Source organism: Xyrauchen texanus, chromosome 2, assembly GCF_025860055.1.
Source record: "Xyrauchen texanus isolate HMW12.3.18 chromosome 2, RBS_HiC_50CHRs, whole genome shotgun sequence".
NCBI classification, from domain to species: Eukaryota; Metazoa; Chordata; class Actinopteri; order Cypriniformes; family Catostomidae; genus Xyrauchen; species Xyrauchen texanus.
Genome location: NC_068277.1, coordinates 27272242 through 27296669, shown reverse-complemented (window position 1 = coordinate 27296669; position 24428 = coordinate 27272242). Strand labels below are relative to the sequence as shown.

Sequence of the window (24428 nt, the reverse complement as noted above, 5' to 3'; positions counted from 1 at the left end):
TTTCCCTAAATTCAATTAGGTTTATGCTGGATTACAAAACTGAATTACAAAAATGGTGAGTGGTCCTTCGTGGTTCACTTAGTTGTAGCATTAAGGCTTTTTTACAGAAAATTCATCACACAAATTGATGATTGTTGTAATTATCTTCAAAAAGTGACATGCAAACAATAACTTCATATAAAAATGTATCTCCTCTCAACTGCCATGTTTACCTTTTCATATGTAATTGCAAGTGAGAGTATTATATTTGAACAGGAAAATGTAAACCCAGCCAAATACTTTACCATTTTATAACATATTTACCAACTAAAACTCATGCAAAGGGTTCCTATTCATGATAACATGCTCGGAGGTTAATCTGAACTGCTGTAGAACCTCCAAAACAAATGTATCATTCCCCTCCTTTACACGTTATCCCTGACAAATGCATTAATGAAGTTTTCAGTACTTTTTACAGCCCTTTTAGTTGAGCCCTCATGCCATACTTTCTTAAACTGGTCATAGAGCATATATTTCAGCATTTACCTTTATAGCGGTGCTGTTGTCTTGCACAAAAAAAATAGACATGAAAATAGACAAATATAATAGGACATTCTGTTTGAATTACCACTATCAGAGATCGAAGCCTTTTCAAACAGAACCTCTCCAAGGACCTGCTGGCTGTTTATGTACAAATATATACTAGGCCATTTATCTGATGAGCACTAGTTTTGTCTCCTGGAAAAAAAAAATAGATACAAGTGAAAACGTCTAAGAAATCATAATAAAAATAAACTTTTGGTGTGTGCATAGTACTCCACACAGCAGGCCTATATAAATCCTATTCATTCATTGTTTTTTATGGATATCAAAAGGAAAGCACTTGGTGAGATCAAATATATTATGCATAATGCAAAACAGAGACCTTTTAAAAGCATCTCTGCATGAGTTACAGTGCAACATTCACCTTGATTTTCATTTCAATATATTTTAGATATTGGCTACATTACAGAAACAGAAGAAATAGGAGGTACAATTTTAAGGGTAGCATCACTCTTGAATTATACAGTAACAAGAAAATGTTTGTGAACCCTTCTGAATTACCTGCATTTATGTATAAATTTGTCTTAAAATCTGGTTTGATCATCTAAGTTAACAAACAAACACAATCTGTTTTAACTAATAACACACAAATTATTGTGTTGCTCTTGTGCATATTGAATACATCAATCAAACATTTACAGTGTAGGTTGGAAAAAGTATGTGCTAGGCTAATGACGTCAACAAAAGCCATTTAGAGTTATTGAAGTAAATCCACAACAGAATTGCTTGAAAAAAAAGAAAGTCCACCTTTTGGAGTCTCCCAAACATTAATGTTGTGTTTCCATGCTGTGGAATGACCTCAAGAGAGCCGTTCACACCAGATATCTTAAGAATATGGTTGAGCTGAAGCAGTTCTGTAAGGAAGAACGGTCCAAAATTCCTTCTGAATGTTGTGCAGGTCTAATCCACAGCTACTGGAAATGCTTGGTTGAGGTTATTGCTGCCAAAGGAAGATCACCCAGCTATTAAATTCAAGGGTTCACTTAACTTTTCCACAGCAATGTAAATGTTTAAAGGGATGTGTTCAGTAAAGACATGAAAAGATTCTAATTGTTTATCTGTTTTTAGCTTAAGCACATTGTGTTTGTCTGTACTTGTGTCTCTGATGAAGATGAGATCACGGTTTATGACCAATTGATGCAGAAAACCAACTAATTCCAAGGGGTTCACATACTTTTTATTGCCCCTGTATTTACAATGATAATTACTTCAGCATCACTTCTTATTTCTGTCAAATGCTTTAACTTCTGGAAAAGTTGTAGGGGACACTATGAAAAAGTCCATAATTTCTTTATCTAAATGCAAAATCATCAAAATCAAAATCGTACAAAATAAAATTAACAGTTTATTGAAAATAAGCTCAATTGCTGACATACATTCAAATGACAATTAAAATAATAATAATAATTACTATTATCCTACATGTAGTCTTCTTTATTGTATATACAGGAGTTAATAAATTCCAGTACTGAATGACTAAATAGTGTCTGCCAAATACAGTAATGCTGCTCCTCATCTGGGCCAGAAAAGAAGTTCAACCAACCATTCACAGAGACTGCACATATGCTGTTTTGAGTTGCATACTTGTGCTGTCTTGTTTATTTTCAGCCTTTTTGACAAATGTATTGATATAGATTGTGGAAAGACAACATGAAATGATGGAGAGAACATGGAGAACAATCGGAAATTGATTTGAGTAAGCAACCCGGTTTATTGTGTCAGAGCATGTGTGCTAACTGCATACTGAGGTGTTTTGATCTATTAACTACAGCATGACAGAAACAATGAGTCGAAAATCGTAAAAATAGTATAGCCATATAATATACTGTAAATATCTGCTAAATAAAATCACAATGGTAAACCTTGGTGATACACATAATTTCATGGAAATTACTGCCTTTGGAAATAAGAAAGAAATCAAAAGACATTTCTTGTGTGAGTCCTCCAATCTGATTTAAGATATTCCTCTCCTCATTTGCAGTGCCAGTATAAACCCTTTATAATACAGAATTGTTGAGCTGCAAAAAGAAAACCACTGTACACTGCAATTTGTCTTGTGCTTTGTTGGTAAACTTCAATAAATAAATAAATAGTTCATAAAAACAGAGATGTCACCTTGCACCTCAACTGGGCATATCCATACATTTTGTTTCCCATTCTCTGACCCTTACAATATCTTCTAGGTAATATGGTGGATTGGTCTCCTTGAAAAGGTAAACAACAACATAAATCACATGGACGAATCTAGAAGAGAAAGCATTTAACAAATCACATTCATCCAAATGGCTTTCTTTATACACAACATAGAGACTCAGCCTGGAAAGACAGTTTTGTACATTATAACATTCTGTGTAAGTTGTTCTGAATAAAAGGAAAAGGAGGGAAAAACTGACAAAATGTACAAAATGCCAATTTTAGAAATTCCTCACAAAGTGCTTGAGTCCTCTGGGCTTGGGGGGTTTTACAGGCATGCCAATCAAGTTATGATTAAAGCATTTAATCAAGACACGCTTCTGGATTGCTCATATTGAAGAGCAGAAATGTTCAAGCTGAAAGTTTTGAAAATCGGTTGAGTTGGAGGCCCCTCTGCTGGGTCTGCATGGTTTCTTAGAATTCTTTGCATTTAGACCACATCAAGGGGACTTCTATATGTGTCTATGAAATTCCTCCATCGCTAAGCTGTCAACCTCAGGGGACATGCATAGGGCCGAAAAGCGTGCATTAAGAGTTAGAATACGAGATACTACTGATAAGTATTAAGGACCTATAGTGTCTACTCCCACAAAAACCCAGCAAGTCTGTCCACATAGGACTGAGAAGGCAACAGAGTCAGTTCAATAAACATAAGCATTTTTACTGATCAATCAAGTCTGTCTTAAGGGGCTGTGGGCCCTGCTCCAATCAAAGCACTGCAAGCTTCACAGTGCATTCCCTCTTTCCACAGAAAGTCCCCTCAGCATCACTGGCAGACTCAGAGATGGCTGAGGCAGCATGGATCTGGCCCTTGGCCCTTTATGAAGAAGAGCTGATGGAAAAACTTAGAGCAAAACGCAGTGTGGAGGGAGGTCTAGAGGTAAAATCTGTTACGTTTCTCTGCTAAGTTTCTCACTCTGTGGGGTAAACGGGGTAGCGTGTCGGGGGCTGGGAACAGGCGTGGCCCACAGGAAGAGTTGAGTGACGTTCTGGAGGAAGGTGTTTAGAGAAGAGGTCTGTGTCCGCTCCCAGTTGACTATCACCAAAAATGTCACCTGCGTGAGGATGAGGGGTGTTTAAGGGAAGGTCTAAGTTAGTAGTAAACCAGTATGGCTTTTCAATGGCCGATGCTAATAATTAGACAAAAGGCAGGCCAATATATTGCTGAAATATGTATAATATAGCTGGAAATCAACCTTACAATAAGGTTGTATTTGTAAACATTAGTTAACTACACTAGTTTACATGAACCAACAATGAACATTACACTATTGCATTTATTATTCTTGGTAAATGTTGATTTCTATACATACTAATAACTTTAAACATTGTATATGTTAACATTAGTTCATGCACTATGAACTTACATGAACTAACAATGAGCAATTGTATTTTTCTAAATGAACAACCAGAAAGGATGGGTAAAAATATAGATTTTCCAATGCATCGCTATCTTCATTTGAACAATCTCGATATTGATTCTTAAATCCCAAGATCGATCTTTTACTCTGTGTGCAACCCTCCACAATGAAAGGAAATCACTCACATTTGTAACAAAATGTTGTGCTATGTGACTAAAATGTATATATTTGACAACTAGCTGGTAAATGTTTCAATTTCACTCACCAAATATTGTGTAGTATAGTGGTGGAATATATAGGAGCAAGATCTTTCACTGCGTGTTGAGAGTAAAAGTTGTTCCGTCTAATGTGTGTCCAAAGACGAGATCCACACATCCTATGTCACTGAATAATGTCTCTTTCATACCCTTCCACAGTTATTGATACATATATATATATATATATATATATATATATATATATATATATATATATATATATATATATATATATATATATATATATTTATTTATTTTAATCATGCAGGACACATATAAGATAAAAGTAAATTGAGTCCTCTCCCATTAACTCGCGCTTATTACAAACACTCTTTACAGAAATGCAGGGTTTCCTTAGAGACAGTAATGGTTTTAGCACATCTTCAACAAATCAATGTAAATATTGTAAATAGTAGAAATTATGCAATTAAACAATAACATGTAACAAAAAATTGTATACGAGATATATTATCTGATTTATTAATGAAATGCATGGATTTGTTCATTTGTAAAAAGCGTAAATGTAACTAGTAAGATGGTCCCTGTGTAATTAACAGCATTAGCTGGGAGATAATTTCTTTCATATGTAAGCAAAAAGTACATTATAACTATTATATACCCATATGAATCTAAATCTGATCGAGAGCTTGTGAATCGTAATCGAATCAGGAAATCTGTATCAATACCCAGCCCTAATAACCAGGATTAATCAATACTGTTTATTCATGATACCAAATGCATTATCTAATATTAACTAATACAACTTTATTGTAAAGTGTTACCAATATAGCAATTGACACTGAAATTAAACAAAAGTTTAATGCACATTTGTAACAAAAGTATATAAACTGTATATATTTACTCAAAATTAACAAAAAGTATTTGAAAACATACATTTAGTATTATCCATTGACTGCTGTTAGTAGATTTTGGACCTAACACAAGGCAGAGCTAAACCTTCAAGCAGACAAAGTTATCGACCAATGCTGATCGCTGACTGGCCAAATATTGACCAGCCTGAACAATAAATATATCATTCTATCAATAGTCAAAATAGCACATAGTAAAAAAGAAAGAGTTTAAAATTTCCTGTTACTGTCTTACCATTGGCAGAGTCCACCCCAGCCTGTGTTCCAGTGATGTGGTGCCAGAAAGCACTTCGTGGTAAGATTGCTGTGGGGGTGCAGGGGTAGGAGGTCCCCTCTGAACCCTTAGATAAGAGCTGAAGAGAGAGAGAGAGGGTAGAGTAGAGACTGTATGCAATTTGATTGAAATGACTTGGCACTTACATTGACTCTAAAGTTTTAAAAGATGTAAGACAAGAATAAAAAGTGTTGAACTGCATTATCAGTGCAGTATCAAAGGTAAGTTCTCCCCAGCTTTGTTTGAAAACTCACATACAGAGTCTTTGTGAGAATGTGTATATACTGTATTTGTGTAAATGTGGTGTGTGGATATGACTACGCTATGGTTACCTTGCTGTTATTTTCCATTTCCATGAGCACTCTCTTATGCTGCTCGGCTATAGCTAGTGTGGAAGAGTGAACCCTTTGGTAGATTTGCTCTCCTTCCCGTGTCTGGAAAGTATACAGGCCCTCCCCACTGTCACATAGCCTAACATGACAACAAACATGTCTTTAACAAAAGAGCAATGTGCACTGAAACAAACAAAAATAGACTTTGTGATTCTGTACTAATGTATTGGAAAGAATGCACCCATTCACTAACATAACAGCATTACAATATCCACTAGGGGGCAGGGTTATACCATTTAACCTCTCTAGAAAAAAGTATCCTCTTCTCTCTCAAAGGGCATCATCCAGCTGGTGATGTGAATTTTCTTACATTATTTAATCAAAGCACTGAGAGAGATAAGACCCCTAATCTGCCACTAAATTCCTTGTTATCTACTTAATAAATCTCTTTAGGAGGTCCACAGTTCAATCAATGGCTTTCAACTCTGCTTCCACATATGGGCCAAATCATGCATTCATACTGCCCACAGAGAGAACTGAAATACACAATACAAGTTCTTGTTTCACAATTGCCTTTCAATTGCATATCTTAGATGTTTTACCTGCCAGCCTCAAAGGTAAAACGTGTAGCGTCCCGTCCGTAGCGTCGCAGTGAGCAAAGTGGCCAGGTTACTAGCTTTGTGCGAGGGTTGTGAATGTCCCACAGGTAGATGTTTTCATGTGTGATCTGCATCATACACTCGCCGTAGATGTCAAGATTAGGGCAGGGCAGCAGGAACACGTTGAAGCGCTCTATAAAAAAACCGAGTGAAATTATTAATTCTGGACAACTGGAACCAGGTTAACAGGTACATGATAAACAGAAAGGCCACTAGGTTAAAGGAACAGCTACCATGTTATCACTACATCAAAATCAAAAGGAGAAGCATATTATTGATGTGAGACAAACTATTGGAATGGAGATCATATGAATGCACCTCTCTCACCTGTGTGTTCACATTGAACGCCAGCAGCCAGAAGGTCTGGTTCTCCAAGACTGATGTCATTCAGACGCAACCCAAGGCACTCAATGGATAAGGTCTTAAACCACTCTTCAGCCTCCAGCTCTGGTATGACAACCAGAAGATTTCAGTGATGTTAATGAATAAATATGTTCAGTCAATGAATATGTTAATTATATGCATTTGGCAGACGCTTTTATCCAAAGCAAATTACAGAGCCCTTATTACAGGGACAATCCCCCTGGAGCTACCTGGAGTTAAGTGTCATGCTCAAGGACACAATGGTGGTGGCTGTGGGGCTTGAACCAGCATCCTTCTGATTACCAGATTACCAGTTATGTGCTTAGACCACTACACCACCACCATGTTCAATGAATAAAACATACACTAGGACAGTGGCTCTCAAAAGGTTTTGTTCAGGACCAAGATTATATTTGACATTGAGTGGCAACAGTAATAAAACCATTTCACGTGCAAAAGTAGAAGAAAAAAAATAAATAGAAAAAAATAAAATCACTAAAAAAAAACTTTAAATGTATTAAATGAATAATTTAACACACAAATGTTGTCAGCCCAAACAATGTTTATCCTTGTTTGCAAATTCTGAACAGAAATGCAACTCATTTTTGGGTTGCAACCAAAGCGAACCACTACACTAGGAGATTCAGCTCGTCGATGTGCTTGACAGCTACACATCACATGTAAAGAATGAGAGGCTTTTTAAGTGTCATCATAAGCGTCTACAGAGAGAAAAGAAAACCACAACTTTAGTAAAGGATGATATACCTGATTCACAGGTGAAGGTTCGAGAAGTATCATCTGTGAAGACGATGGCCACGGCTTGCCGCTTGGTGTCACGAGGCAATCTTGTCACATTCTTCACATTACTGATTTCTGTCACCTGTGTGAACATTAAAAGGCAACAAGTTTACAGAGACAAGTTATACAGACAAAATCATGAACAATTAGAAATGCATCATTTAGAAATGTACTTGTGTCCTCCACCTAAATCCTTCAAATATCTGTAATGGTCTATAGCAGGTTGTGGGAGTAGCAGAGAGCAGTGAAGAAATGCAAATGAGACTGGAGGAAGGTGAGTGGTTATGTGGATACTTTTATTCAACATTTGTGTTTTCATCTTTGACATCTTTTTATACATTTGACGTTTTATACATTTGACGTTTATGCAATTCTGTGTGTGTCTGGGCTTTTATGTGTGGATGAATGTCACTTCATGCATTGTTTGATGTGAGGATGGTCTTTTGCCTTAAAGGGATATTTATGTCATCATTTACTCACCTTCATGTTGTTCCTTCTATTTTATATTGTATAGAAATATGCGATAAAAGTGAATAGTGGCTGAGACATACCATACTTTATTCTAACATGCTAAAAATAAAATAATTAAGTGTAGAACAACATGAGGTTGGGTATATGATGATAACATTTTAATTAATGGGTGAACTATCCCTCCCTCCATTCATACACACAGCTCAGCTCATTTTTGTAATCTGTTCCTCCAGTTCTAGCATAATGAATGTGCTCTAAATGGCTGCCAGTATAACTGGACAACTAAAGTGACACTTGAACATTTTGCGTGAATGTTTTATTTCTCTCATGACATTTCATTTACATTAAAACTCAGTTGCACTTTTGCAGTGGAAAGTGTACCTTAGGACAAGCTCTGATGTAGGCCGACTTTTCATCAGGGTATTTCTCCAATCGGCGAGGTCCTTTACTGGATGACTTCTTAAACACCAGCCAGCAGCGCCGATATATCTGAAATACACATACACATAATCTGGGTTCATAATTAAATCTCTGCAAGTGCCAAATTGTGTTAAAAAAAGGCCTTGGTGAGTAAATAAACAGAGTTACTGGTCAGTTGGCTGGTAACTATTTTTTAGGAACTGCAACATGAAGTGGTGTAAATCACAATGTACAGTAAGAACATTAAAGTTAAAGCAATAGGTCACACATGTTACTGTGTATTAACATATCTAATTACTGAGTAATATTAATGAACTACATGTAATTACTGTGTAAATATATTGTACAGCTCCTTGTACTTACATACTGTTAAAATAATTTATAATAGTAACATAATGTGTAACATGTGTAACAAAAACTCTTTTTTAGACTGTTTTAGGTTCAATACATGTAAATCTCAGTCAACATCATTTGTGGCGTAATGTTGTTTGCCACAGAAAATAGTTTCCCTGTTTAAAAAAAAGAAATGTGGTTACTGAACGGCATTTACAATACTTTCATTTTTATATTCTTCTATTGTTTAGGCAATTTGCATTCTATATCACCACTTAAGAGGAGGAGAAAATATAGTAAACCCACACCTATCATGGTTTGGATCAACATGAGGGAATGACAAAGGTTTTGTGTGAACTATCCCCTTGAGAACTTTTTTTATTGAATTCATCAGTTATTTTTGGACCCTATAATTGTTGCAAAACAATACTGAAAGAAAGAAAGAAAGAAAGAAAGAGAGAGAGAGAGAGAGAGAGAGAGAGAGAGAGAGAGAGAGAGAGAGAGAGAGAGAGAGAGAGAGAATAAACAAGGGAGAGTTTATGGTTAAAGGCATAAGCAAGCTTGGGAAAAGAAACAGCAATTGTTTTTCTGTAATAACACTTCAGAACGATGAAAAGTCAATATATTTAGACTATGAGCATGTTTAGACTCTGATCAAATCCCCTAATGTGAAGACTGTGTTGTTCTCTCAAAAAGCTTAATTCTGACTCACACAGTCATAAACATTACATTAATCACCATGCTTCTATAATGACAGGACTGCATTGCACCTGAAGACAAAAGAGCTTAACAAGCAAACCCACATGCTGTTCTAAAACATATTATCTATGAATGACAGTATCATCCAATAATTTGGACCACTTAAATTATTTAATTAAATTATTTTGGTCATCTAAAATGACCGTATTGTCATTGCCACTCAAATATTTGGACCTGCATTCATATATAATAATTAAAATATATATATTTTTTTTGCTGCCTGGTTTTCCATTCACAGCAGATAAAAGATTGATCCCTTGTTTGCATCATATTGTCCCCTGAGGTTCCACTAATCCTCTGTAAACAGACTGTGCAACAGCATCAGCAGAGACAAACTGTGTATGTGAGACAGTCCTTTTTGCACTGCTGTTTGTATTTGTCTGTACAACAGTAATAGGCCTACACAAATATGGTGCATTAAAAATTTATAATAGAAACCATAAATTGATAAATAATAAAATACACTGTAATTTCATAAAAATGCCATAGTTCCAACAGATATATTTACTAAAATTAAACTAAGATTACTTGACTCTAGCCACCACCTTCAACTAAAACGAATCAAATCAATCAATCAACCAATGAGTGTGGGTTCCTAAATCCACCCCTGATTCAGTACAACAGCACTCTTGCTCATGTGATATTGCTATTATGGTTTTCCAGCAGTAACAACAATTGTAGTTACTATGGTATTTTGTCGGAAAGTACAGTAACCATGCTTTGGGTCAATGTTTCTACTCTGTATTAGTACTTGGGGGCAATTTTACTATAGTCACTTTTGTTCCTGGTGTTCATCACAAAAACCTGTGTCTTATTTACTAACAAACCGCAAAATTGTTTAAGCAGGCCTAATCAGTGCTGCAACTGAATATTTAAATTAATTCATTGTCATTCTTTTCCACATAAACAGGCCATGTTTGTTTCCATTCTATGTAAATTCTGCCTATTATAGATTTCTCTTCATTCACAAAAATTGTCCAGCGATGTCTGGATCACTGTAGTCAGTGCTGCTGTTCAGTTCTGCCACATTGTATCAGATTGTGCTGGCCTGCTGCATCCTCCGCTATATGGCACTAAGAATCGGCCCGCAAGATCAGAATTGTGCATGCAAACTGGGTTCTGCAAAGATTGAGTGCAATAATTCCTTTAGTGAATCAGGTGCTAAACCAGCACAGACCAAGTGCAATTAATTATTAGTGAATTCCCACCTCAATGTTCTAACTGGCAGTTATCTTTATATTGTCATGTTCTTTATATTAAAACATAATCTGTATCCTTAATCTCCTCCCTGGAGAATACAGTGAACAATATGGGAGAATAATGACACTTATCACAACGTCAGTATAAGAGAAGAGAAAGGAGAAAGAGAATAAAGGGAACAATAAATGCTTAAAGAGGCACTGAGAGAATTCAGAGCTTAAAAATTCAGGAGAAAAAGCATAGAAGATAATAAATCGTGTAATAAGCCTATAACTGTTTGCACTTGGCCTGAATTCATTTTTGTCACGTGTTCAGCTATCACCAGCCCTTCCTCCGAGATCCAGCGATTGTCAAAAGAAAAACTTTACCATTGTAATAGTTGTTTTGCTTAACACTAAATTGAAGCCTTTTGCTTTCAGTCAAGGCTACATTTAAAATAGCAACTTTGACTGTGTCCAGTGAAATCTGATGGGGATTTCCTAAGTACAAATATTCAGGTCCCTGTCTGTTAGCAACATGATCACAGGGTTAGGGGTATATTAGCCTCTGCCTAAGACAGCACGCCCACAGACTGCCCGAGTACGTTCTCTAATTGTCTGATGCTTATAGCACACGCAACTGTAAACGTTTTTCTCGATCAATACGCATATCTCATTGGCCGGTTCAGTGGAACTTACGTGAGTAGATGCACAGGACGTTTTTATCAGTCCGCCTGGAAGCAGAGTTATGTACACAAGGTTCCATGTTGATAGAATGAGCACTTTTGAGGACAAAAGTGTCACAGAATTTGCCAAGTTAGTGACATCATTTTTTTTATATTATAAGATATTCAGAGTTGCATTTGAGGCATGTAGCAGAAAATAAATCCATGAGTAGAGCTGCATTTTCTGCTTTGTTTACTTTGTTATGGCTGTGAAATTCTCTATAATGAGGTTTTCTGTGCTGTACTAAGACTCTCTACTCATTTTCTGCTATTCTCTAGTGTTTTCTGTGCAATCGCCTGTGGAGACTCACATTTCGCACTATTATATATAAATTATTTATTTCCCTATATCGGTGTTTTATTATGGTATGATATATCTCCGATAAATCCACCCCTAACTACCCTGTAATGACAAAAATTGATCGCGTAAAAGGAATAATTCACCCATAAATGATCCGTTCTTATTATTCACTTAAAAAATCGTATTATACACTTACCCAGATGCCATTCCAGATGTGAATGACTGTCTTTCTTCAGCAGAACACAAATTAAGATTTTTAGAAGATAGTCCTGTCAGGTCCTTATAATAGAAGTGCCAGCACCTTGATGACCAAAAATATGACCAAAAGTCATATTTAGGCACCAGAAAAATAATCCACACAATCCCAGTCGATCAATGAATGTCTTCTGAAGCAAATCGATAAGTTTGTGTAAAAAATAAATCCATAATTAAAATGTAAAGTTATAAATAGCGCTTCCTGCCAGCAGCTGACGCGAAGCGTGATGTAAGCATGTTAGCGAGTTCACGTGAGAATTCAGAAGCGGCACTTATTTATAACAAGACAACAAACATTACAAGTTCGACCATTTCAAACAGCATCAGAGCCATGGATGGAAGCGACGAAAAGTTAAAAACTTAGGAATTATCGACTTGTTTCCTACATAAACCTATCGATTCGCTTCAGTAGACATTAATTGATCGACTGGAGTTGCATGGATTACTTTTATGCTGAATAAATGTGACTTTTGGAAAATCGATGTGCTGGCACCTCAGTACTTCCATTATAAGTACCTGACAGAGCTCCATCTTCTTCTAAAAATCTTCATTTGTGTTCTGCTGAAGAAAGACAGTCATACACATCTGGTATGGCATAAGGGTACGTGATTAATGAGAGAAGTTAAATTTTTTTGGTGAACTATTCCTTTGACATGCCAGTTAGTTGGCTTTACCTGTCTAAATGGGTGGTTCTTGGCCAAGTAAAGCTGCTATAGAGCCCAGACCTGTACTGTAGTCATAGGTCTGGCTATGCAAGACTAGGAGTATATTAATGAAATTACTTCTCATATATGTCAGAAAATTGGACAAGCTGTGATTTCACTTCGCAAGTCAAAGTAAGGGAAAGATTACAGTTGTGAAGTTGCTCATGTGCATGACTGTAGATCCAGCTTTAACCACTGGAGTTTGGTAATTTGGAAAGCTTAGACTGATTTTATCAGACAAAAAGAATAGACCCGTGATGATTACTGTGCATACATTCGCATGCTATTGAGTCAAGGCTAAAGATCTTTAGTTGATCTCTCATACGTACATGGCAAAATAATGGTATTAGAATGTATTTCCATTCACTTTTTCCATCTTCTTTTTGTCTAAAATCCTCCCCATCTAAAATCTAGGGTTTATTTCATAATTGCGATGCCTGGTGTTAGGCTGCTTATGATCGCAAATACACTCAAAAGGGCTGGCAGTGGCTGAGGAGCTATTAGGGTGATTCCAGCATGGTGGTGAGGCCAGCGATATGGGGCTGCTGGAACCAGAGCAGAATGCTAAACAGCGCTCTGTTTAGTCTGATTGGGGCTCTTGGTCTCTAAGTGGACTGCAGAGATAGACGGTGAAAAAAGGGATGGAGAGATAGTGGCACACACATTCTGGCTAATTCGGTCCCTAGAGTTGCACAGGGATCTTGAAGAGGGAGGTGAAGAAGAAAATGTAAGGAGAAAGAGAGGAAAGAGGGGGAGGGGGATGTAAAGATCTAAATGATAAGAAATTGGGCTGGGCAATATATTATATATTCAAATCTGCAATGCTTTTTGCTGTTGATATCAAATCAAGCAACATCTTTAATATCCTTTCTTGTCTCATGACTCACAAGTATGAAAGTGTTAAGACGAAGATGTTTTAGGCCAATAGTAGGTTACTGCTCCCTGGGCCCTACTAGTCATACACAAAGGGCATTTGTTTATATCACCGTTTCCCACAAACCGCAACAGGGCCGAATAGGTTGGCAACTTCTGTGACTAGGTCACCCCCCAGGAGTTTGGGGCCCCCCTGCAACCGGGGATTAAGCCCAGGTAAGCCCGTATTTTGGTACGGCCCTGACTGTCTACTACGGGAGACAAGTCTCGCTACTTTGCTGTAGTCAATACCATGTGACAGATTAGGTAAGTAATTCAGAAGAATCAGAATCAGAATTGTCATGTTTTACACGAGATGATGCAAAGTGAACACAGTAAGAAGACTAAACATCATTCTCAAAACTCATATATTCGATTTTTCACCCATAGTTGGTTAGAATAGACTTTCAATAAAAACAAATTGAGCAATAGTAATAACAATATCTAGGTTTTTAAACTTATTGACACTATGACCCTTACTTCTTACAGTATGCTATTATTAAACACTAAAAGCAACATGTCTCTCACTATTTTAATGATGTTTTATGAATGAATGATTGCTTTGTTCCCTCATCCTCTATATTGTTGCTTAGTGATTTTTGCTTGTCTACGTCAGTTGATCAGTTTACTTTCAGTTGTCGTAGCCATCCGGTCTGCAGCTGTTGCTTAAAGTCCCTAGTGTCTCTTCAGTAGATAAAACAGAATTGGTAAGAACTTGAATGTTTACAAATGGTCCGTTTCAAAACACTGTCTCAACCATTTTGAGTCATCACTCACAGAAATATTCACAGAAGTCGCAATGTGACATTTTACATGTATTAAAGTGTTTTAGTAAAAAAAGGTAAATGCTGCTGTTTATTACCAAGCATTGTTATACTGGTACATACAAATAAAAATGTTGGGTCGGATTGCATTCTCACCACAAGTGAACAGCTTCAGAGTTCGTTTGTAACTAGACTGAGACTACCGTAACCAAACTAAGGGAGAAAACACCACTGATGGTCTTCTCATTAACATTAGGATCATCAGAGAAGTTTCATTGTGAGGCATGCTGCGGAGTTTCAATGATAATTTAATTCCACCACACAAAGGCCACAATTGGCTTTATTTTAACAGGATTTATTCATGTATGTGTATGACTAGGCAATTTTTAAACACACTCTCTCATAAGGAAAATATATAACTAACTAGTCAAAGCAATAAAAACAAGTAGTCAATACAACTTTCAGAAATTTCTGTGTGCTTTGTCACAGCTCAGTAGCATAGCACAGGAAAGCAAAAAGGAGAGCCAGACTTACACATACAGATGCAAAGATGTGCAAATAGAAAAAGATGATAAATAAGAAGGACTAAGAGAAAAAAAGAAGAGAGAGACTAAAAGAAAGAAGAGTAAACCGAGAAAGAAAAAGTGAAGGGGAGGGCAAGTAAAAGAAAGAAAGAAAAAGAGATCAAATTTAAACTCATAATTTAGCACAGTGTTCCCAGGGAGTCCATTTGTCACAACCCAGTAACCACAATCCTGTTGACTACATAATTCATCCATCGACTCAACATGGATGCACTCAACAGGCACTCAAGAAAAGTCACTATAGATGGCAATACTGGAAACATTGAGGGGGCTGGCTGCTCAAAATTGATTTCAGCAGTATATAAACATAGTAAAAGCATATGGTTTTAATCATAAAAGCATAAGCAGAAAAGAAAATATGTAATGCAGTGATTGTAATGCAAATAAAGCAAAGGAAATATGCTAATGAAAATGACAACACCAATGACAACAACAAAAAATGAAGGCATATGATTTTTGACCAAAGGCAAAACAACAAGTCATATAGTATATAATGTATAACAGGGAGCAGCAGTGATAGAGGAGATGCTCTCAAACCATGTGAGACTGAAGTTCCTGTCAGAGGACGCTGTAATGAGGTTAAATTATTTTCTGTTGTCTGTCCAGATCCTGCATCGTTACTGGTTAACAAAACTGTTCCCATGAACAATTTGCTCAATCTCTTCCAAAACATACAATTATCCAATATGCTACACAAGACATCCCATTTGATTTGAATGAAATGTTAAACCACATAAGTATTGCGTTCTAGATGCCACATACAACAATGCTGTCTTCAAGCCTGCCTATATTGCTCCATTAAAGTAAATTCAACAAACACAACAAGCTAAAACATGATGTTTTCTAGCATAAGACCCAGCCCACACCATTGTAACCTACTTAAAGGTGCAACAAAACAAATAATCATTCTGAGACCATCAGAGATTAAACTCTTCCTTTCTACTCACCCCCAGTTTCCTGCTCCGCATGCGGACATAGCCCTGCTTGACAATGTCATTGAAGTTGGAGGCCATCTCTGAGGAACCTGGGAGCTTCTAGAACGAATAGAGGCTAGCATCCAGCCCTTTGGTTCCCTCCTTCAGCCAATCCAACCAAGCCTTCCTTCCTTACTTCTTTGATTGACTTCCAGTCTTTCTTGATCTCTTCTGCTCAGCAGTTTTCATGGACCTTCAGGTCTACGCGATCATGTAGATCAGCTTCACAATCAACAGAGTTCTTGGTGTCTTCTCACTCCTGCATGATTGCTAAGAGAAGATGAGAAAAGGGCTACATGTGTTATTCATTCAAGAGAATGGTACTTCGTTGTGCAGACATACAACATTATCTTAGATTATTTATCGACTTGCCAGACACCCTCAATTAACAAAGGATATTTGCCCATCTTTCCATTAGATTACACTTTTGATTTTTTTTTTTACTGAAGCATATCAAGTTCACTGCTTCTCTGAGAAAGTAAAGGTTAAGCAAACATTAAAACTGTATTACTGCATTTTTCTATTCAACGGCTGCTCCAAATGGCATAATGGCTTAAATTAAAATGTGCTCTGACTGCAAACATTATTTCTACATTAAATAGCTCAACCCTCATTTTGTGCTGGAGAGCATACAAGAGTATAAGACTTTAAACTGGCTTGGATAGACGAGTCTAAGACAGCAAATAGAGACAGCAGCTTACCCACATGTCCAATCTTGTAGGCCCTCAAATATTATAAGTAATAGAGGCACAGCATCTAAGGAGCAGTGCTAACAGGTTAGAGATGAAAAGTTTCTTGGCCTTTAAGCCAAATCCAAGCATTCATAACAATCCCCTGAGCTCCGGCCTTCAGGCCAAAGAATTGGGACATGGTTGCAAGTGCCTAACTAACGGCGTCATCAGCATGCTTTGGCACAACACCCCAGCGTGGCACATTACCCCTCGAGCAGAGTTTTAAGCTGGGGTTTAAAACTCTTGCATGCAGTGGAACACAGACATTAAACTTTAACAACGAGCTCATTAGCCAGGACAGAGTCAGGCTAATCATTGTCAGTGCTGTTGGTTTTAAAAAGTGCCTCGTTTTAGAAACGAGGGTCCACTTGATCCAGTAGAAGATCAGTGAATCATAATGCTGTTATTATGTGCTCTCATGACCGAGCTTCAAAAGACCTTGTCAGGAGAGTGAATGGAGGAATAAAGATAAAAGGCAAATGCAGAATAGTTGAAGAAGGACATGGACAATGAAGAGGTTGTGAGAGGACCTTGAAGTGATGAAACCACAAATGAAGGATCAAAAATAAAAACAGCTTGAAAATGAAAACCTGGCCCTCTTCATATTCCGCTGCTTAACAGTCACATCCTTTAGATGCTAGGATGAGAGTTTAAGAAAAAATTTAAATGACAAAATGTCATTTTTAAAAATTTTTTTAAATGTAAATCAGATTTACTCTGAGTCAGGATGTCATAAATTATCAATATATAGATTATTGATCGGCACATCGGTATATTTTTGAAGCATCGTTAATATTAAAACTAGTCGACATTTAAATTAGAAGCCTAATTTGCATAATTTCCAATTCACACATTTGGTCACTGTTTAAAAGTCTGGCATAATAGAGTTGGGAGACCACAAAAGGGTGATATAAGGTTTTGAAGGTTTTTGTATTTCATCAAGAATGAACAAAGTGCAGGGTGTGCTGAGTGACTCCAGCCAGGTCTCTTAAGCAACCAAATTGGCCCGGTTGCTAGGGAGGGTAGAGTTACATGGGGTAACCTCCTGGTCGCTATAATGTGGTTCACTTTCGGTGGGATGCGTGGTGAGTTGTGGATTGACATCTCAGACGAGGAGGCAACTGAGATTCGTCCTCCACCACCCAGATTGATGCGAGTCACTACACCACCACGAGGACTTAAAGTGCACTGGGAATTAGGCATTCCAAATTGGAGAGTGACAGAGATTTTTTTTTTTTTATAAAACTGGTGTAACTAAGCAAACTGAACCATTAGAAAGGGCAATGTTTATTATTTAATTTCTCTGTATGAAGCCTTGAATAGGTCTTTCATTCAAGCTGTGAAACCACAAAACGACATACTTTTAACTGAAAATAAGTTAAAATATGTTTGTGTTACAAACAAACTACATACCTTCATAGAAAACAATTGTTTAGAATTTTAGAATGTACCATGTCATCGGCTAGACACGTCCAGTGCGCGACCCACCTAACCCACCACCCAATAATCTTTCTTTTTTTTATGTGAAGTTGGACAAACAGACATGTATTTAACACTTCCTCAGCTGATGTCCTTCCATCAACTATTTAATTACACCCTGTGTCATCTATACTTTGACAGACAGATGAAAACTGTTGCTCGCGTATACAAAAAACTAGGTTGATTAGAACAACGCAAGTGAATGTACTGAGTGGTTAATAAGCATCAGTCATCTGTACTGCCTGAGTATACATTGCAGCAACCACACTGCTTAAAAAACTTTAGTTACCTTCAAATGTATTTTGTTGGCAGGCATTCTTTCTTAGCAAAGTGACTTTTGCATATAACAAAGTGCATATAGTGTATTGTAATTACTGTTCTTCAGCTGGAGGCAACAGACCCAAATCTAGTGCAAATAGAAGCTAAAATGTAGCAATTGAACATAAAAGCCACTAAGTGCCTATTGCTGTGTGTAGAATGGGTATGTTCAGCTAAGAGAGTGCAGCAATATGCCAATTTGCTAAGTATTAGGTTATGTTCAATGAATAAGCATGCAGAAATTTGGAGGGTTCTTCCATTTAATCAAGGTTTTTATTTTTTGTATGGCCAAAACATAGCGAGTCCGAGGGCTGCTATAACTAGGAGGTTCATTTCAAGAACTTTAGATCTCCTGAAATCTATCCTGAGATTGCCAAACTAACTGAGAAGCCCTGTCATTACCTGAGTTGAGGCTTCTCTTCTCTTGTTTGTCGCAAACAGTGAGACTTGTTCACTCCTGGATCTCTGAGTCACCAGAGGAAGCTAATGAATACAGACACCAGAATATCCCATCCAGCCCCCTGCAGCACTGGTGACAAACAGCTTGTTAAGATGCAGGTGACACACAAGGTGGGAGGGGGAATGGAAGAGGAACATCTGTTCGCACTGTTAAATGTGGGTGTTGACAGAGAACAGGGAGCATGTGGCAGACATGGTTGTCTCTTCTGAAAGCCTGACTAATGATAGGTCTGCCATGCCTTGTCGCCAAGTCTTCATAATCCCAGTGAGTTGGCCAGTCACACTACATGGTTATGGGTTTATGGCCCACTTGGAAATGTGGAGATTTGTTTCATAAACACATTATGTTTTCATTTCAAGTGACTATGAAAAATTTGCTGCTATTCAGTCTACCATATGTTACCATAAGAACCGCAACTGGTCCTATAAAGCAGATAAAATATTTCATAGATTGAAAGAGAAGACAAATCTCTGATTGAAGAAAATGTGCCCTCAGTGCACAAGGGTGATAACTGTACAACAGCGATACAAATGCCAATTATATAGTCTTCTGTTACAGAAAACAGCATTGTGGTAGTTTGCGAATCATAACATAAGCATTGCCTTTGGAAAATAAAATAAATAAAATACATTTAAATGGATTGCATGATATCACATATACACGAGACCATTAACAACTACCAAATATCAGAATATAGTGCAGCAACTTATAATTAATCAACTAATCCTTGATTATTCATTAAATTAAACTGATAAAAAAAATGCACATTTTATTTCCTGTAATTTATTCAAACGTATTTAAAAAAAAAAAAACTATGATTTTATTGGTTTATTTGACAGGGACAACACAGAATAACTTTACTACATAAGTTTAAGCAGCAGATGCTCTGTATACAGGCTTCTAGCTAATGGTTCATTTGCAGCACCTGTCCCTGGTCCCTTTAATTAAAAAACAAAACCAAAAAGCAGAAAAAAAATAAAGCAAGGAAAACAAACAAAAAGAAAAACAAAGCTAATATTTATTTATTTATTTATTATGGCTGTCAATTTAACTCATAATTCAGTGCGATTAATTTTATACAAAATAACGCGTTAAAAAAAATTTACGCAATTAATTGCACTGCCCCGGAACATAATAAGGAAGATTCCTGAGAACTGCAACTTGTAGTACCACCTGTTTACTCCAGAGGGCAGTAATTTAAATTTCAGTTGTGTGGCAACGCGCAGTTTATACAGTGAAGAAAAACACCCTTGAGCAGCAGAACAACACAAACATGCGTTACGTTCTTGCGTTCAAAACACTTGGAGTGCAAATTTGAACTAAGGGATCTCAAGATCTGTTCTAAGTATTAAACTATATTTAACTTGACACAGTGACCTAAAAATTGTATGTTTATGATGCAACGCACCCGAGACACTACACAAGCATGTCTGATCAAGGTGTCCTAAAGCAAGCCCTCATAATAAATCTCGAACTGATTGACAAATTCACTTGTGAAATGGATTGCAGTGAACTGTATGCCAATGATTGACTTTATATATATATATATATATATATATATATATAAAATATTATTATATATATACACACACATACACTCACCTAAAGGATTATTAGGAACACCTGTTCAATTTCTCATTAATGCAATTATCTAATCAACCAATCACATGGCAGTTGCTTCAATGCATTTAGGGGTGTGGTCCTGGTCAAGACAGTCTCCTGAACTCCAAACTGAATGTCAGAATGGGAAAGAAAGGTGATTTAAGCAATTTTGAGCGTGGCATGGTTGTTGGTGCCAGACGGGCCGGTCTGAGTATTTCACAATCTGCTCTGTTACTGGGATTTTTACGCACAACCATTTCTAGGGTTTACAAAGAATGGTGTGAAAAGGGAAAAACATCCAGTATGCGGCAGTCCTGTGGGCGAAAATGCCTTGTTGATGCTAGAGGTCAGAGGAGAATGGGCCGACTGATTCAAGCTGATAGAAGAGCAACTTTGCCTGAAATAACCACTCGTTACAACCGAGGTATGCAGCAAAGCATTTGTGAAGCCACAACACACACAACCTTGAGGCGGATGGGCTACAACAGCAGGAGACCCCACCGGGTACCACTCATCTCCACTACAAATAGGAAAAAGAGGCTACAATTTGCAAGAGCTCACCAAAATTGGACAGTTGAAGACTGGAAAAATGTTGCCTGGTCTGATGAGTCTCGATTTCTGTTGTGACATTCAGATGGTAGAGTCAGAATTTGGCGTAAAGAGAATGAGAACATGGATCCATCATGCCTTGTTACCACTGTGCAGGCTGGTGGTGGTGGTGGTGTAATGGTGAGGGGGATGTTTTCTTGGCACACTTTAGGCCCCTTAGTGCCAATTGGGCATCGTTTAAATTCCACGGCCTACTTGAGCATTGTTTCTGACCATGTCCATCCCTTTATGGCCACCATGTACCCATCCTCTGATGGCTACTTCCAGCAGGATAATGCACCATGTCACAAAGCTCAAATCATTTCAAATTGGTTTCTTGAACATGACAATGAGTTCACTGTACTAAAATGGCCCCCACAGTCACCAGATCTTAACCCAATACAGCATCTTTGGGATGTGGTGGAACGGGAGCTTCGTGCCCTGGATGTGCATCCCACAAATCTCCATCAACTGCAAGATGCTATCCTATCAATATGGGCCAACATTTCTAAAGAATGCTTTCAGCACCTTGTTGAATCAATGCCACGTAGAATTAAGGCAGTTCTGAAGGCGAAAGGGGGTCAAACACAGTATTAGTATGGTGTTCCTAATAATCCTTTAGGTGAGCGTATGTGTGTGTATATATATATATATATGTGTGTGTGTGTATATGTAATAGACAATATAAAGGTTGTATACATAAATGTTTTTTTACAGTTCTATTTACACGTTTAACTCTTTAGGAATATCTGATGTTAACCAGGCCAGTTTACCATATATAAACCATTGTTTAACAGAGGCATTTATAATATTATATAATAAATAACCACAGGAACAACCATGTATGGCTCTGCATTATGCATGTGGTTTGGTCAATGTAGCTAGTATTTAAAAAAACAAAAAACCTGGAAAAAACCTGCCATTGTTTATCAAACATCATAGTTTAATCAAAGTGATTTTGTTCCTTTCCTCTGTTGTGCCTGGTTTGATTGATGCGGATGCAACACACCGCTGTCAACGCACCTGATGCCGCAAATGGTCCACATTAAACTGTATGCTTATGATCTGAAGTTATTAACATCAAGTGCTCCCGTGTGCTGGACAACTTAGTTTGTGTTTTTCCACGCAAACACATTTTTCATTATTGTAATGTGACTGAAATTCGATGATGAACAATTACATTTGTTGTCTATAATTTTCCATTATTGATTACCATCGATTTTATTGATTAGTTGTTGCAGCACTATCACCATTTATTCAATACTATGTACTGCAAGTCAGGATCCTACTGATATTACTTTCATACCACTCTGCCTTACACATTGTTTTCCTAATATCTCTTTACTTTTAAAATACTGACATATTGTTTTCATTTTGTATAAGAGAATGTACCTATTTATTTATTAGAAATTTCAACATTAGTCCCTCCCAATTTGGGACATGTTAAATCCTTTTCAAAAACCCATGCCTTGCAAAAGACCCAAATCCCATGAAAGCAAAATCTGATTTTTGTGGCTTTTAGTCCATGTCTGTTAACACTGAAGCCATCCTTATGCTAGCGTACTTCCAGGAAGTTGACAAAATTAACCTTTTGCAGACAAACCCAAAAGAAATGCATCACTCATCACTATTTTTGACTAATTAAATGTCCTCTAGAAAGAAAATATCCCTCCTCCTAATATCACCTGCAATTGACTAGTAAGTAGCAAATCTGATTCATGGCTGTTACGTAAGTAAAGCCTATTGGCTACTTATAAAAAATTATTTAAAAAAATTAAAATACAAATTCAATTAGATTTGTCCAAATCTGGCCATCTTCACACTGCATGACTACTACTCAACATTTCTCACACTACAGGAACATCGTTAAAGGCTAGAATTAATTGTAAAAGCAATCGATCGTCTGTCGGCGTACATGATACACTAAGCGATCAAAGACTGAAGATTTTGCTCTATGAGAAGATACATCTTTTACAAACCCTGAAATTTGTCTCAGATGGCAAAATCCTAGCCAAAATTGTACAGTGTGAACCTGGCTTTACACATACACATATGACTGGTTAAAAACACAAGTGAAAGGTGAATGTGGTTGGAGGATCTTTCCTGTGGTTAGAGGATGTATGTCAAATTACCCAAGGAGCAGAAGTGAAAAAGAAAAGAAAAGAGAATGGGAGGGGCAGAGATGTGTTGATTGTCAGATGTGTTGAACTATCTCAGTTGAACTCCCTCAGAATAGTAAATGAAGTGAAAATAGAAAGTGTTCGAGTGACTCATCTAGGCAAGTCAAGCTGGACATTGAACAACCAAGTGTACATGAGAGCAACAGAGAGAAAAAAAAAGGTCATGCAATGTATCTGTATGAATTTCACGAGTCACCAATGGTGACCAGATATTGTCTTTCAAAGCAAAAGAAAAGAACACACACACACACACATGCATACAAACAAAAAGATTTTCAGAGAACAAAGCCACCAGAGTAATGATCTCTTTTTCTTAGACAAGAATCTGTGAACATTGGTATTCGTCTACCTCTTTTCACGCCATCTCATAATACAACCCTTTATTTTTATAAATATATAAAAGGGAATTCATTAAAGGGGGCTTTTTTTGCCACCACATTTAAATAACTGGGAAATTTTTGTCACTTTGTGTAATTTTTAACTTGAACCCTGATTGTAACCTTAATATTTTAAACCATTTTCATTTATTTATTGTATACACAGAATACATAAGCAAACATTACCTAGAATTGCACAGTGTTTGAAGGAGAGCACTGGGTAAGATGCTGAATATACAATGAATTCAAGAAATAATCAACAGATTAAGCGATTATCATAACAGTTGCTGGTTACAGCCCTACTTCCATCAGTAATGATTTTCACCACACTCCACACAATATTCATTGGACTACACTGAAAAGTGTAATACTTCACCATATATTTATCACTCAAGTAATGAACTTGAAATTTAAATTCACTCATATCTTTCTTTGATGATTTTTCATGTCATCAGTGTATAAACAATAAACATATAAATACAAGAGAAACTTTTCAGTGGTAGAATAATTAGAGAAAGCAGAACAGGGGAATGTGCCAGTGATGATTTCATTTTTCATTAAATCTGTGAGGGTTCTTGTCAAGGAAGACACGGGAAACAGCGTTGGCTTCAAAGGTAAGATTCTT

At 37.0% G+C, this 24428-nt stretch overlaps 1 protein-coding gene across 1 annotated transcript in view; it reads right to left on the bottom strand.

Moving 5' to 3' along the window:
- Nucleotides 1-1456: 1456 nt before the first annotated feature.
- The window catches only part of LOC127657057 (docking protein 4-like), a 65711-nt gene continuing 42739 nt past the window's right edge, over nt 1457-24428 (bottom strand). Inside the window, exons 2-9 of the mRNA XM_052145702.1 lie at nt 16042-16338; nt 8541-8648; nt 7656-7770; nt 6855-6974; nt 6471-6660; nt 5869-6007; nt 5498-5615; nt 1457-3830 (exon numbers count right to left, since the gene is read on the bottom strand). Coding sequence (XP_052001662.1) covers nt 3688-3830; nt 5498-5615; nt 5869-6007; nt 6471-6660; nt 6855-6974; nt 7656-7770; nt 8541-8648; nt 16042-16107 — 999 coding nt within the window. The 5' untranslated portion in view covers nt 16108-16338 and the 3' untranslated portion in view covers nt 1457-3687. The remainder of the gene's footprint in view (nt 3831-5497; nt 5616-5868; nt 6008-6470; nt 6661-6854; nt 6975-7655; nt 7771-8540; nt 8649-16041; nt 16339-24428) is intronic.